We start from the raw sequence: 14866 nt of genomic DNA, 5'->3' as shown, positions 1-14866 counted from the left end.
CTGGAATGGGTATCGCACCCACAACCAGTCGTATCTATTTAGTTTTTAATTTTAAGAAGAGTTAGAGTTAGTACTTCCATTTTTTTTTTACATTTTCAATGATGTCCGAGAAAATAATGTGGAAATCTATTTTCGAGAAAAATATTGTTCTAAATGTTTAGTGTATATATTAAATAAGAACACTGCAAAGAATATGCTTTATTTTAAATACATATTTTAGAAATATCTTATTGGGGAGCACGGTAGCAGTCTCGGAACAAATTATATTCTTTGGATAATTTTAAAACGAAATAAAATACCCACCTGTTTTAATAAAAAACCGGCGATCCCGCGGTCCCGCAGGCAACTTCAAATAAAAGGAGAACGGAAATCATAATAAAAATTTTCTTTCCCTCCCTTTCTTATGTACTGGAGATAATGATAAAAGAATATACATACACAATTATGTAAAACTTACCGTTATTACAATGTTAATGGAATAGACTACAATTATACAGCGTGTTCGCTCTATAGAAAGTTGTTTCCACATCATAAATCAGAAATTATCATTTATAATATGCCCTTTTATGGCTTTACTCAAATTCGTGATTTGTTTTGCACGCTCACTTTAAATGTAATTTAATTAATTATCTATCTATGTATAGGTATAATTAGTTTTTGACGCTGTCTCGGCACAGCGGAACGACCTCTGAGGCTTTGATTGTAGGTTCGATTTCGACTTGAGAGAAGGAATTATATACATTTTGTCGATGTGTCAATGAGGTAAAACGCGGAATGAGTTCAACCACGCAACAAGCATTGTCGAGGATCAGGTCAGCTCAGCCTACCGCAGGGTAGAGTATATGCGAGATACAATCACCTGCGCTGCGCCACCATGAATGAATATTTTGTATTACAAGTAAAGTTAACACGTGCGGAGTAACGACGAACGGCTAATTGCTACAGTTTTACTGGTAAAGGGCAATCTTTTATGATGTTTCAGCACGAGAAGCAACGGTTAATTGTTTACGTTTCCGTTGTGCCATATTGATTAATGTGATTGAACTTCCCGCTATATCCCGCACATAACAGGGTAGGCGGAGGGATCTTGGGAACCTAGAGTGGAGAGACTCGTGTTGAGTAGCGGAACTTATTCATTATGGTAATCAATTTTATTGATAACTTCAATTAAACATGTAAATTTTAAATGTCTTTATACATTTAAAATTTACATGTTAAATATGTATCTAATATTTTAACTGAAATGTTTGTTTGGTTCAGTGCCCAATGTCAGCAACTACTGGTTCGAATAGACTTTTGTATTGAATATTCCATTTATAGAGAAGGCTATAGGCTATATTAATCACAACCAGCAATACAAAAAACTTTCAAATAAATCTTGAATTGGTATCCACGACATGGCTTAGCAGCTAGAATCACTAACTACGAAACACGCCAATTAAAAACATTTTTTTAAGCAAAACATAGTAAAAAACGCAATAAGCGAGTGCATCGTGTGTAACTACGAGTACATAAATAATAGAATAGTATTTCTTTAATTCCACGAAACAGCGCTATTTGATGAGATTGCATCTGCACCTCGCTCCAGTTACCATGGCAACGCTCAGGTAAACCACACGAGCTGAAGAAAGCCAATATTTTAATTATAATTCATCTTTTGTATAAAACTTTGCTTTTCGTAAAATTATTGTCAAAACTCAAATAAAAAATAAATTAAGCTTTTTAGTTTTAATTATCTCTTTCGTTACTGATTGAACACAGGCGAAACTATTAGACTTTACTGAAATTTTCCAAAATAGGTTAAGGAGTGTGGGAGAGCAATAGGAGAGGATCTCTCGATATTCTTACGGCTACGGCATAATCTGAGGTTTTCCCTTTTTCATCTTACAATCCGCAAACAATGCCGCGGATGGCGACTAGTACTCGTATATATGTAAAACGTGTTCAAACATTTTTTTCTAAGCTTCACTTAGGTATGCTGAGAACCTAGTTGTGACACTTCGTTCCTATTCAGACATTTCCGTCCGTGACACTATCCGCCAAATTCTCAAAGCACTACATGTCGACTGGCAGAAGTAGGAATCGAATCCACAACCTTTGCGCTTTCTGTCGCCCGCTTGTGTCCCAGCGCCACGACTGGCCTCAAAAAATATTTAGTATTTACATTCGAACATAAATCTACGGAATGTGGCGCTCGCGACTCGCAAAGTAAGGATGGGCAGCGAAAGTGGCCGTAAAGTACCAGCAAGTGTGTTAATATTATGGAGGCGAGAGACCTACAGCTCATTGTTTACCTTGTTTTACAAAATATGTGGGGCGGTGGTGGTGTGTGAGTGTCATGTGGTTCATTATTACCTACTGTTAAAACATTTTAAATGTCGTCGTGGTTACAGTAACGGCGATGGCTGCGGGTTCGTTTCCATTTTCTCGCTCTGGTACCAAGACAACTCGTGACATGTTGAGTGGTGGCTTTATCATATTACCAGAGCGAGGAACTCAAACTCATAAATAAATCATTTCCCCGAGCGGGAATCGAACACCATCCGTCACGTTTACAGCTACAGCTGCACCACTACGGCCCCAACTCCTCTTAATAATGATTTAATAATTTCATTACTGTGTTTCCACGCCACAATTGACTGGATAATCTGCCTCGAGCTCTGATCGTGCTTATGAGAGCGGAACGAGCGGCGCCGCGGCAAAAAACATAGCGTGTTAGAAATGTTCCGCACCGCACCGCACTGCACTGCACTGTTACACTGGTTGGTCTTGGTGATTATTGATAAAGCATTTCCTTTGGTTAATATTTGTTTTCTGTGCGTTCTGGTAAAAGAGTTTTTTACCTTCATGCCCGCACATAGGAGGGTAGGCAGAGGGCACCGGGGAACCTAATGTTAAGACGTAACGTAGTTTTAAATCAAGAACTATCGTTTTGGGGATTAAAACTAACAACTATTACAATTATTTAATATGATTTTCTTAGGAAATCATCGAATTTCAACATAGAAAGTAACATTTTTATTATTTTTAGTAATTTGTTCTTTTATAATAAATACACTTAGAATAATAGAGATGATATACTGAATATAAAAAACTGATATAAAAAACTGATATAAAAAACTGTTCGTGTGTCGTAGCGGCGTTTTAGGAATAGGGAAATTATACCTTGTTCTAGATCCGGATAAGATGTGGATCAATAGATCAAAGAGCACCGAATATTCAGCGCAGACGCGTCGGGCGCGCGGCGTGCGCACGCGCATGTCATGCTGAGTTGTGGGAATTGTGCTGATTCTCATTTTGCTGTTAATAGTTAGTGATATGTCTCTACATACTCTGTAAATATTTTATAGACAAAAGTAAGTAGGAAACAAGGTGGTTTAATTTTTTTTCAATACTCATCTGTGTTCATATATAGTAGTGTGCCTACAACAGGTGCTACAAGCGGAATAGATAAGACTTGGGAGGCAATTTTTCACATAACATAATATATACATAACGTATACCATAGAAACCTTTGTAACTAACTATACTAGAACCCCAGCATATAGCTGCATTTTCTTCATTCCGGAAAAGTATTTATATGGATTACGAAAAGTGACTTAAGCTGATTTTTTTTTGCATTTGGCCAAGCACGTCCCGAAAATTCCAAAATATAATTTTCGGACAAATATGTAACAATATTAGTTGTATTAATAATGATTGTCACAGTACAGTATGTACTCGTACAGACCATCATTAGCATCAACAATGTCAGTGCAGGAAGACAACAGCGGCATGCGGAAACTATGCCCCGGCTAGTGTCTTTGTAATATGTCTATTATTTTATATACGTACATACTACTGCTGCTCACGGCTTTGTTTGTCTTCACTTAAATATAAAAATCATCACTTGTTTAAGCTAATTAAACAATTTTCAAAATTGTAAAAACTAAAGTACTCCAGGGAATATTTCCATATTATATTAAAAGTTATATTTACAATATTATTTCCCAAAGTAAAAGATTCTTACCTACACAAAGATGTCGAACTATTAAAGAGTTAATAACGTGTATATTTTAAGGCCATCATAGTGCAGTGACACAGCGTGCAACTGTAAACGCTTCGGTTGTTATTTCGGTTCACACTCCAGTGAGTGCATTATTTTCATTTCCTCGATCTAGTAACAAGACTAAGCGCGGCGCTGAGTTCTGCCATTCGACACGTAATGTGTGTCTTAGCCAAGTTTCTCCTGCCAGCAGAAGGGCAGAGCTGCTGAGCAGGGCATGCTCTGCTTTACGCGGGATACAACGTTATGCACACCAACTCGCAAGAATACTTTAAATAAAGTCAAAAGGCTAAAACTGAACTGTCCAGTTATATAGAATAGCAAATTATAGTCATTTTAGAAGTGCAAGGTCTTCTGAGAATGGTGAAGGCATCTATCTAATTAGAAAACGAACGAGTGCCGCTATGGAAACTCGTACTGCGTACATATAGAATATTTAATCTATAGTGGAATTACAGATATCCCTTGAGATGCTTTCTACTTTCAGGTTATTTCATATTTTAACGTCTGAGAAAGTTTAGACGTCGCTGTGGCACAGTGGGGCTAGGTCTGACTATAAATGCGATGTTTGTGAGTTCGAATATTAGTCGGGGGAATAAATTGTTTTCATTTCACCGGTCTGGCGAGACAATGCGCGACATGCAATACTTTTAGGTTATTTTAACACATATAAGAAAAATAAGAGAAAAAACTCACTTGAATGAATGACTAAATAATCTAATGTTAGTAAAAAAACAAATATTTATTATAAGTGAGACCCTCTGACCTCCTGAAGCAATAATCGAACCTATACATTTTATCTCACAGTGCTCAGTGGTCAGTTACAACTAACTCGTGTAGAGTCAAGAGTCAGTGGGTCGGTAAGGAATCACGACTGTGCTCTAACACGTTTCGCTGCGAACAGCTATGAGGCACTTATCTAGAACTAATGATAAGGCAGATTTAGTGTACGCCATTCTATGATATTTAGTGGAATTAGAAAAAAAACATGGTGTATTTAGGAAGCAAAGGTAATTTATGCTAGTTGTAGCCTGCAGGTTTTCTTAAATGGACTTTTAGGAGTAAAACTAGTAAAATAAATATAAAAAATATCATAAAACGTGGTACATCCCAAATTTGTACAATTTTGGGAAATTCTTTATTAGCACTCCAATACTCCCCCAGAAACCTACATGACCAATTTCAGGGTTTTACGCCGCCTCAAACAGGCAGTCCGTTGTCAGTCAGTCACTCAGTAACGAGAGAGTTTTATACATTATACAGTTTAATTATTTCATATCCAAAAATCAAATATTACATCATCAACCATAACTAGAAGCTCTCATCTTGTAAAGCAGTTCTTCTGGTAGCAGCTGACGAGAAAGTTATATTAAAAACTATATTAATTATTTTAAAATTAAATAATTGAACTTGGCTTACCGTACTAGCCGGATGTGCAGGGACAAGCATCATGGGAGGCTTCCTGGCCTTCCTCACACCCTTACTGCGAGGAGGGCGGACAGCGGTGGGGACGACGGCGTGGTGGTGACCCAGCCACTTGGTTACTAGACGCTCTCTGCTGTTAGCACTGCCGTATTCGGGGGCTTCCTCCTGGATAATGAAATTATGATATAAGTAAGATAATTAATAATTTATTATATAAATATCTACACTGTGAAAAAGAGTAGATATTTAAAAAAAATCTTTGTTAGCTTAACGCTATATCCCGCATGTAGTAGGATGGCCATCAGGCAGAAGAAATTTAGTATTGAGACATTTCGTCTCCTACTATTACGGCCTTTATTCCTCGCTTTGGTATCAAGACAAAGCGCGGCGTTGGGTTCCGTCACTACAATCGACAATGTCTCCGAGAATTAGTCGGTTCGCGGAGAACGGAGTATCTTAACATCAAGTCCAAGTCATCAGCGTGATCTTACAAAACATCTTGTTTGACGAAAACAAGTATGTATTTGCCTGTAATCGGGTCGTATTATTTAGGTATTAACTAATTGTATTTACTTTGACAGCAGTTAAATAGATAATTCGAGAACTGCTCAATCAGTGGACCTTGAGAGATCTAGTAATACATAAGTAATGTTGTCTGTCCACAGTCCCATGCAGGTCGCGCATTCGAATCAAGGCAATCGATTTTTTATACAAATACTCGTTTTATTGGTCATTCCGTTTGTCCGGTCTTGCACAACTTGCTATACCTACCAAACTGTGTTTGTAAAATAAAAATTAATTTAACTTACTTTAAGTACGTAGGTAAATATTAGTACATCTTATATATACTTACTTTATATATACAGGGTGAGTCATATTGAACTTTCCGGTTTTGGAAGGACGTTGCACGAAGAAGGGAAGGAGTAGAAGGGTGGGGATGGTGTCATTAGACGCGCCATGACAGAGATGAGATCACCTGATTTAACCCCCTGCGATTTCTTTCTCTGGGGTTACCTGAAGGAAAAGGTGTACACGCATCGTCCCCGAACCATCGATGAACTGAAGGCTGCAATCACGGAAGAAATCAATGCTATTCCGCTGACTATGACTCGACGAGTAATGGACAACTTCCGGGAAAGGCTTCAGCAGTGTGTGGTCAATGGAGGTAGACATTTACAGGATATCATTTTTAAAACCAACTAAATTAAAACTGCATGTTATGTGCTTTCAAACAATAAAATAATTTTTACTGCATGTCGCTTTGTTTTTAATACACACCTTATTGAAATCGGAAAGTTCAATATGACTCACCCTGTACTATTTTGTTTATGAATAAATTATATTATTATTATTATTATTATTATTATACATTTACATTTTTTTAAGTTAATAAGTCGAGGTTGTTGTAGCTCAGCGGCGAAGCCTCTGACTATATAATATAAGGCGGTTGTGGATTCGGATTCGGAAAAAAAATTTCACGCTCTGTAAGAAGATAAAGCGCAGCGTGGAACTCCGCCAGCCGCTCAGCATATAACGTCTAAAAAAATCCGTTATTATTTTTAATTATTTTTTTATTAATATTTTGAATTTTAATTTATATGTAGAAAGTTTCTTAAGAAATTTAAAACATGTGGCTATTACACACTATAATTGCTTGTTCGTTAAGTACATATTTGAGGCTCACCTTTTTCTTTTTAATAGTATCTCCTTGTAACTTGGCCTCCAAATCCTTGCAAAGCTCATGCCCTCTCATTTTCTCCTCCTGAGCTCTCTTTATTTCATCGACATGAAACACGCAAGGCTGTACCGGCTTGAAATTGGGGTCGAACTGATTGTGGTCGAAGGCCTGCTTCGGTCTGAAGCAAGGACACACCCTCTTGGATAGGTGGTAAATGGAGAAGACGCAGACGAGGCAGTGCACTGACGCTATGATAAGGAGCGCTATGTTAGCTAATACTGGAGTCCACGCTTGCATTTCATCCTGTGGACAAATATTTATCCGTTAATATTCAGTGTATTGTATGTTATAAAAATTCAAAAGATACGTGTCTTATATACACCTTAATGAGCTACAGCGCTTTTATTAAATTAACTTCATTTCACAACTAATCAACTATATTTTATTTGTATATGCCTGAGAAACTAAAATATTTGAAATCATTTCTTATATATATTTTTTAAATTTAATTATAACTTTATTCGCAACATGTAGGTACATACATATTTAAAAACTATACTATTCGTAGCCATTCTAGCCGCTAACCTCAAACAGTTGACTGTTTGCGCAATAAAATATATGAATGTTAAAACCGTTTTTTTTTGTTGGAATGTTATGTTTTTAGCTTTTCGTTGTATCCTGCACATACCAGGGACGACAAAGGGAACCTGGGAACATAGTGTCAAGTCACTCGGTTCCCCACTCGCCGCCTAATTTTCGATACATTGTATCTTGAGCGGCCATTCGGAGTCTCCATAGGGTTGGAGGTCCTGGTAAATACGATTCTGCCATCTACATATATAGAGCAGCGTAGAAAGTTGAAATTTGGCATGTAAGGTGGTCCTTAGGGATGTCCCGAAATTTTTTCCAAGAAGTTTTGTATAAGTTACGAAAAGTTCCAATCTGGCCCTTGTTTCATGTTTATACTACCACATTTAGTTATTACGAGTTAACCACGCAAGGAAAGCCACAGGTAAGAGCATACTCAAGACCATTCTTACCTATTCTAGCGGCTAACCTCAGGCCGAGCAATGTTTTCGCAATAAAATATATTCTGAATGCGGTCGGTTGTTCTGGGGTTATGACATGTTTCACACGACAGCTATGTACTGGTGATACCAAATGTAAATTACTCAAGCAACTGTTTCTTTTTTTATTGTTTTATAATATTTAAATTTTATTTCTCATACTGAGAATTACAAAAATATTTAAAATATGCATAAAAATGTCGTAAATTTGAGATGAGGATATTAGGTTAGGATAAGATGATAAGTACCTATTATGCAAAAGATGTGCTATCTTTGAAAAGTTTATAACAAGTGAATTGAATTGAATTCTTGGTATTTGGTATACAAGTGTCAGATTTTAATTTTCCATCATCTATAGAATATTTCAATACAAATATTCGGAAAAATTTCTGGACATTCTTTCTTAGTGCTTCTGTACACCCTAAGAGGACCCTAAATAGAGGGCAGTTTCATCTTTACCAGGATGCATATAATCAACATGGTTTCCGTGTCCATGCCCTCCAACCCCGAGGAGACCGAAAGGCCACTCAACACGCAATATATCGAAAATTAGAGTGTGAGTGGTGAACGGAATGACTTAACACTAAGTTCCCTCCGCCTACCTTGCTATTAGCGGAATACAATTTGAAGCTAATAAAAAACTTGTTATTTTATTATAAAATAATTTTATTATAAGGAATTTAGCTGTACGTTCCCACGCTCAGGCAGAGGCAAGCACGTACAATGCCATCTAATGATATATGAACAGTAGGTAATGTTTCATCAGTGTCCTTGAACTTTGCTAAAATATTATGTAATATTTATGTTTCTTTTCATGGTTTCGTGGCATGGTGTGTAGATGGAACCTGGAAACATAGTGTTAATAAAACACTTTATTTCCATTAAGACCCTTCAGTTCTCCACTTTCCGCCGAATTCTGATATTTGATTGCGTGTTAAGTGTAGGAACTTAACGCCGCGCTTTGCTTTGTTACCAGAGCAGAGTTATTTTTCTTGAGTGGGAATCAAACCCACAACCCGTTGCATTTATAGTCGCCACTTTTTTGCCTCTACACCGGGACTGGCCTCAAATAAATAATATTTAGGTATTTTTTTTATAATTAGCTTTACGCTACATCCCGAATATAGCAGAGTAGGCAGAAAAAACAAACGCGTCCCAATATCTTAAAATTTTTATACGTGTTAAAATTAAAATATCTTCCAAATTAAGAAAAAACTCCAAAAGATTAAGATAGCAAAGTGAATTAAAAACGAGAAGCATATAATTGCATAAGTAACCACTTTAGTTGCCCAATGCAGTAACTGGTGCATAATAAACCGCATCTACTAATATTGAGACACACTGATTGTGTTCATTTGGCTTTGCGGGATCATTGTAATATATGCAATGCTTGCGAACTACATACAGATGGATAGAATACATGACAATATTATTATAGAGAGGCCTTCGAGTAGCCTATGACATCGTCGACCATACTATATTAGATCTGAAAATATTTGTACAAGTAATATCACCTCAAAACTAGTGAGTGTCTCCGGCACTGGCTGACGCAGCGAGTCCCGCTGCAGGCCGGTGGCGGCGAGCACCGCGGCGCTGTTGCCGCACGCGAGGCACAGGAGAGACAGTGCCAAGAACGCCGTTAACAGCCCGGTACTGTGGACAAAATACATTTATTTAATACTTATACTAATTATATACATAATACAAGTTGGCCATCAAGAAAATACCACCTGGCTGAACAGTTGCAAGGCAACAAAGGAACAGACATAATATGTACATATGCAGGTCCGGCAGACTGGGCTAAAAACGATAACACTCTCGTTGAGTTGTTACGCAGTCGGTTAAAAATATGATACGCCTGTCTTAATATATAATTTACAGTTATTCATAACTTCCTTACCAATTTTATTATCATTGACAATATAAATGAATCTTCGGAAAGCCTATATTTATTTATTACCTGCATGTAATAAAATGACATTCTGAAAATTGGCGACATTACTGTAAAATATATATTATAAGTAGGTACTGAGCGCAGTTAGATAACTTGGACACGTTACCGTTAAAACATTATAAAGGTGTCGATCAAAACTAACTGTTAGCAATCGCTGTACTAATGATGATCAAACTTTTTCAAATAGTTACGAAGTTCAAACTGAGATGGATGTTTTTTAGTCATCTTCCGGTAATTAGCAGGGTAGGTAGGCAGGTAGGTATTTAATTATATGTAATTGTTCGTCTTCCTCCATCGTCTGATTCTCTTTGTACGGCCCTTTTTTTAACCGACTTCTGTAAGAAAAGGAGGTTATCAATTCGACTGTATTTTTTTTTTTTTTTTATGTTTGTTACCTCATAACTTTTAACTGGGTGAACCGATTTTGATATTTTTTTTTATTTGAAAGGTATAGCTTCCCGAATGGTCCCATTTTTTTGGTCCATGTCTGACAATGGTATCCATGAGAAAATCACATAAGTCTTAAATTTGCATTAGGCATGTGCGCGACTAATAGACGAATAACTCAATGCCGCGCCAACCGATTTTGATGATTCTTTTTTTATTTAAAAGGATACACTTCAAGGATAATTTGGTGAAAGTTTGGTTAGGTTTCGATTATGGAATCCGGAGAAAATTGAGAAAGTTTGTTTTTTTTGGTAAAAAATTTATTATACTGTAATAGTTACAAGCAAAAACTTTTTAAATTGATGTCAGAAGTGAGATTCCTGATCGTTGCATTTCTTTTCAACCAATCTCAAAAAAGAGGATGTTCTCATTTTCAACCAACTTCAAAAAAGGGAGATTCCCAATTCGCCCGAATACTTTTTATGTATGTTCTTGTCAATATACCAAAATGTTACTTTGCACAAAAATAATACCTAATTAAATGAAGTTTTACATGGGACAACCACAACCACTCGTTGACAACCACTACCACCACTATCACCACTCGTTTAAGAAGCATCATTTTAAGATCTACCCATCACTTAAAATCGTAAAATAAATTAATTTTTAACAAAAACAAAAACCGACTTCTAACAATGAACTAAAAAGTGAAAAATAATTTTACAAAGATTTTATAATTTTGAAGTCGGTGTCAAACTAATGCTACAACACCTTTACTACAATATCTAATTACTAAGCCTGTTTGTTTTACTTGGCACCGACTTCAAAATTATAAAATCTTTGTAAAATTATTTTTCACTTTTTAGTTCATTGTTAGAAGTCGGTTTTTGTTTTTGTTAAAAATTAATTTATTTAAACTTGAGGTTAATATTAGGCCTACTGGCCTTTGCACCGAAACCGGTTGGGGAGGGAAGAGGTACTCTGTCACTCAGACAGAGCAAGCACTGAGTAGATGCTTGAGAAGATGTCATCGACGGCAAGGAGGACTCAAACGTAGGCTTGCGGCCGTAAACAGAGCGTTGGATTATTTTAATTTGACATTTTCTCGCACGCTATAAAAGCCAAAGCTTGTCTTCATAAAGTTTCCTTAATGACGGACTAACTTTCGCTCGTCAGTTTCAATATTGTGCGTCATTTCCTTGCTCTTGTAACGAAACAAAACTAGGCGTCGGGTTCCGATACACAACGCGTAACGCCCCCAGAATTCTACGGAAAGTCGGGAACGTAAGTGTCTTAATGGGAGCGGAGTGTCTTAACACTAGGTTCCCAGGTTCCTTCTGCCTAAAAATATTTACCAATCTTACTTTAATTAAATCACTATTATAAAAAAAATCTATAGTTTGATTACGAAAGTTAATAAAACTAATATAAGTATATAAATACGCAGTCCGCGACTAAACATGGTAGTTACATGTACGAGAGAAAGCCGATAAGTGATCAACAGTCACTCTCCGTCTTCTGAGGCCAAGATCGTTATGTTATACGAAACTTTAAAATTTATTTATAGAGGTCATCTTGAAGATCGGATGCAGAACTTAACGCCGCGGTTTGTGGAACTCTCCTTTGTTACGTCCTTATATTGCGTCAATGGGCGTCTCTACCATAAACAATTTATACGTCACCACGCTATTACGACGCAGATAATGTTAGTGCGTTATCCATTATCTCTATAGTAGAGAGTAGAGAGTAGAGACGGCAAAACATTTAACTTGTAGTATGTTTGTAGGCGTGTAGTTATTATTATAACCAGTTATTTTGATGTCTTCAATCATTTCAGATTTAGATATAGTTCTCTCCCCGCTGTAACAAGCTGTTATAACATTCTTTGGTCGGCGTAACTATTTTTGATGTACCTACTCGTAAGTAAGATATAATAATAAGTATTTTTTTAGACAATTAATATAAAGTTTAAAGTTATTTATGTGAACTTAATTATCATCTATCATAGGCGATAATAGAAGACTCGCGCTTGTTCATTTATTTTATATTATGTTGCATAGGTTAAAATAAAATATGTCATATATTTTAAAATAATTATAAGGTCATAATTTATTTAAAATAATAAACACTCCGCCCCTCATTGTCTGCCAAACATTTTTCGAAACATTTCAAGTGGTGCAACTCTACGCAGCGATATTGCCGACAGGATCGAAAAATATAACATCTCCCGAGTGCGGTCGAATCCCCAACCACCATACACAACGCTCATCTCATCGTCATCCCTCATCATCATCATACCTATGGATTCCAAATTCTAACGCAATAAAGACGTTAAATGTATACATTTCCTCATATTCTTTCAATTTCCATAAAATATACAAAAAGTTCAATCAAGATGAAACTAAGATGGCTTATATCATTTTAATTATAGACTTCAACGATGCTTTTCTTGAATGGCCATATCAATATGAGCTTTATAGCGTATGTATTAGAGTATTTAATAGTAGGTATTATTGTCATTCACGAGGATATTAGTACCAGATGAGATGATGATACTGAGGCATCTAAATGCAGATTAGAAATAAAATGAAGCCACTCGTGGCGCAGGAGCACAAGCGAATGACTGTAAACGCGAGAGCGTGTGGTTTCGATTCCCACTCGAGGTAATTAAACATTTAATATTTTCATATGTTCGCTTTGATGTTGAAGCAAAAGCGCGGAAAATGCCCCCGAAATTCGGCGGAAAGTGGGAACGGAGTAACTTAACACTAGGTTCACTCTGCCTACCAGAAATAGGAAACATACTTGACTGGGTTAGCCCAGCACGAGGCCGTAGAGCACGTATAAGTAATTCTTGCTTCTTGCACCTGCGCGAAACACGCCTCACTCACAATGCACTAACGGCATGATGGTTATTATTATACAGTTTTTCTTTTTATCTCTGGTATTAAAAAGAATCTTTTCCTTTATAACTCTAGATATAGTAGTTAATTACGGGCTGATGAATTGTTAAATGATCTCTGTTACTTTTTTCAGGGTTTGTGCGTAAAATATATGTACGTTTATACACTAAATGCTGTTGATGAGCACCCGCGAAACTAAACTATTTAATATTTTCATGTCCTTGCTCTGGTAACGAAGAGCGGTCTGGTAACGCAATGCCTCCAGAATTTGGCGTAAAAGTGGGGAGCGGAAGTATCTTAACGGGAACGCAATGTCTTAACACTAGATTCCCAGGTTCCCTCTGCCTATCTACATGCTATTTGCATGATACAGCGTGAAAATAAAAAAAAATTAAAGAGCAATTGTTAAGTTTCGTGCTAAACCATATCTGCAGGACTAAATCTAGACTCACTGAACCAGTAGTGTCCCATTATATCGTATAAGACTGACACTACGGACATTTTAATATTATTTAACAATTTAAAAATACCTACTCGTAATGCCATAATTGACAAAACCCTCGTCTACAATATGAACTATAATTTGTAAGTGTTTGGGGAAGCGACGGCGACAAGATGCGCTCACGCATGACATCTCACGACAGACGGACTTCTTTATATTATTAGTAGTTTTTACTTAATTCTATAATTATGTTTAACAGTTATATATCAATTATGATATGGAATACGATATTACGGTAAAGTCGTTATTATGGAGTTAATGTAAAATATATTTTTATTTTTTTACCTACCTGTATAAATGAAAAACAATTTATTGGAATGCTGGAAGCAGGAAGAAAAATGCACAAATAAGAAAAAATATAATATATAAGTTTTATAAGTTAGTTATAATAATTATATATAATTCAATCGTAATGAATAATAATAAATACTTATACTACTGGTATCGACTGGATCGTCTAAAATATAGTGTGTAATTGTTATTTAGGTGTAATAATACTGAGTAATAATATTTAAAAATAAAATTATACTTGGAAAAAGTATAAAAATTGAACACATCAGAATTTGAACCCGCGTCTCTTGGAAAAACAAACAATGGATAAAAATTTTAAATATTTCATAAATATCATTCTCTCTTCACATCCTCTCCACAGTGATGTTAGCTTATATAAGTTGTTGACAAGACAGTATTGGAGGATTCAAATTTTTATTTTTTAATGAAAGTAATTATAACGATTACACAATACTGAACTACTAAAGTATAATATAATTGTTACAATACCTTTTCATTTACAAAATTAATAATTTCATTTGTCAAAGTAAATTTTGGGTATTTTTCAAACAAAGATATCCTCTATCCTCTATCCTATCCTCGGCTATGTAAATATGTGTAAAAATGTATGTCCG

General features: G+C 36.0%; 1 protein-coding gene across 1 annotated transcript in view; it reads right to left on the bottom strand.

Moving 5' to 3' along the window:
* LOC146531161 (uncharacterized) overlaps positions 1-14866 on the bottom strand; it is a 35004-nt gene that overhangs the window by 18672 nt on the left and 1466 nt on the right. The window contains exons 2-4 of the mRNA XM_085198073.1: positions 9730-9868; positions 7155-7451; positions 5465-5635 (exon numbers count right to left, since the gene is read on the bottom strand). Coding sequence (XP_085054199.1) covers positions 5465-5635; positions 7155-7451; positions 9730-9868 — 607 coding nt within the window. The remainder of the gene's footprint in view (positions 1-5464; positions 5636-7154; positions 7452-9729; positions 9869-14866) is intronic.

The sequence above is a fragment of the Heliconius melpomene genome, chromosome 15 (assembly GCF_056956725.1).
Source record: "Heliconius melpomene rosina isolate 202511_hmr_F chromosome 15, ASM5695672v1, whole genome shotgun sequence".
In the NCBI taxonomy this organism is placed as follows: Eukaryota; Metazoa; Arthropoda; class Insecta; order Lepidoptera; family Nymphalidae; genus Heliconius; species Heliconius melpomene.
The sequence above is the reverse complement of the archived record's forward strand: the minus strand, read 5'-3'. Positions and strand labels throughout refer to the sequence as shown.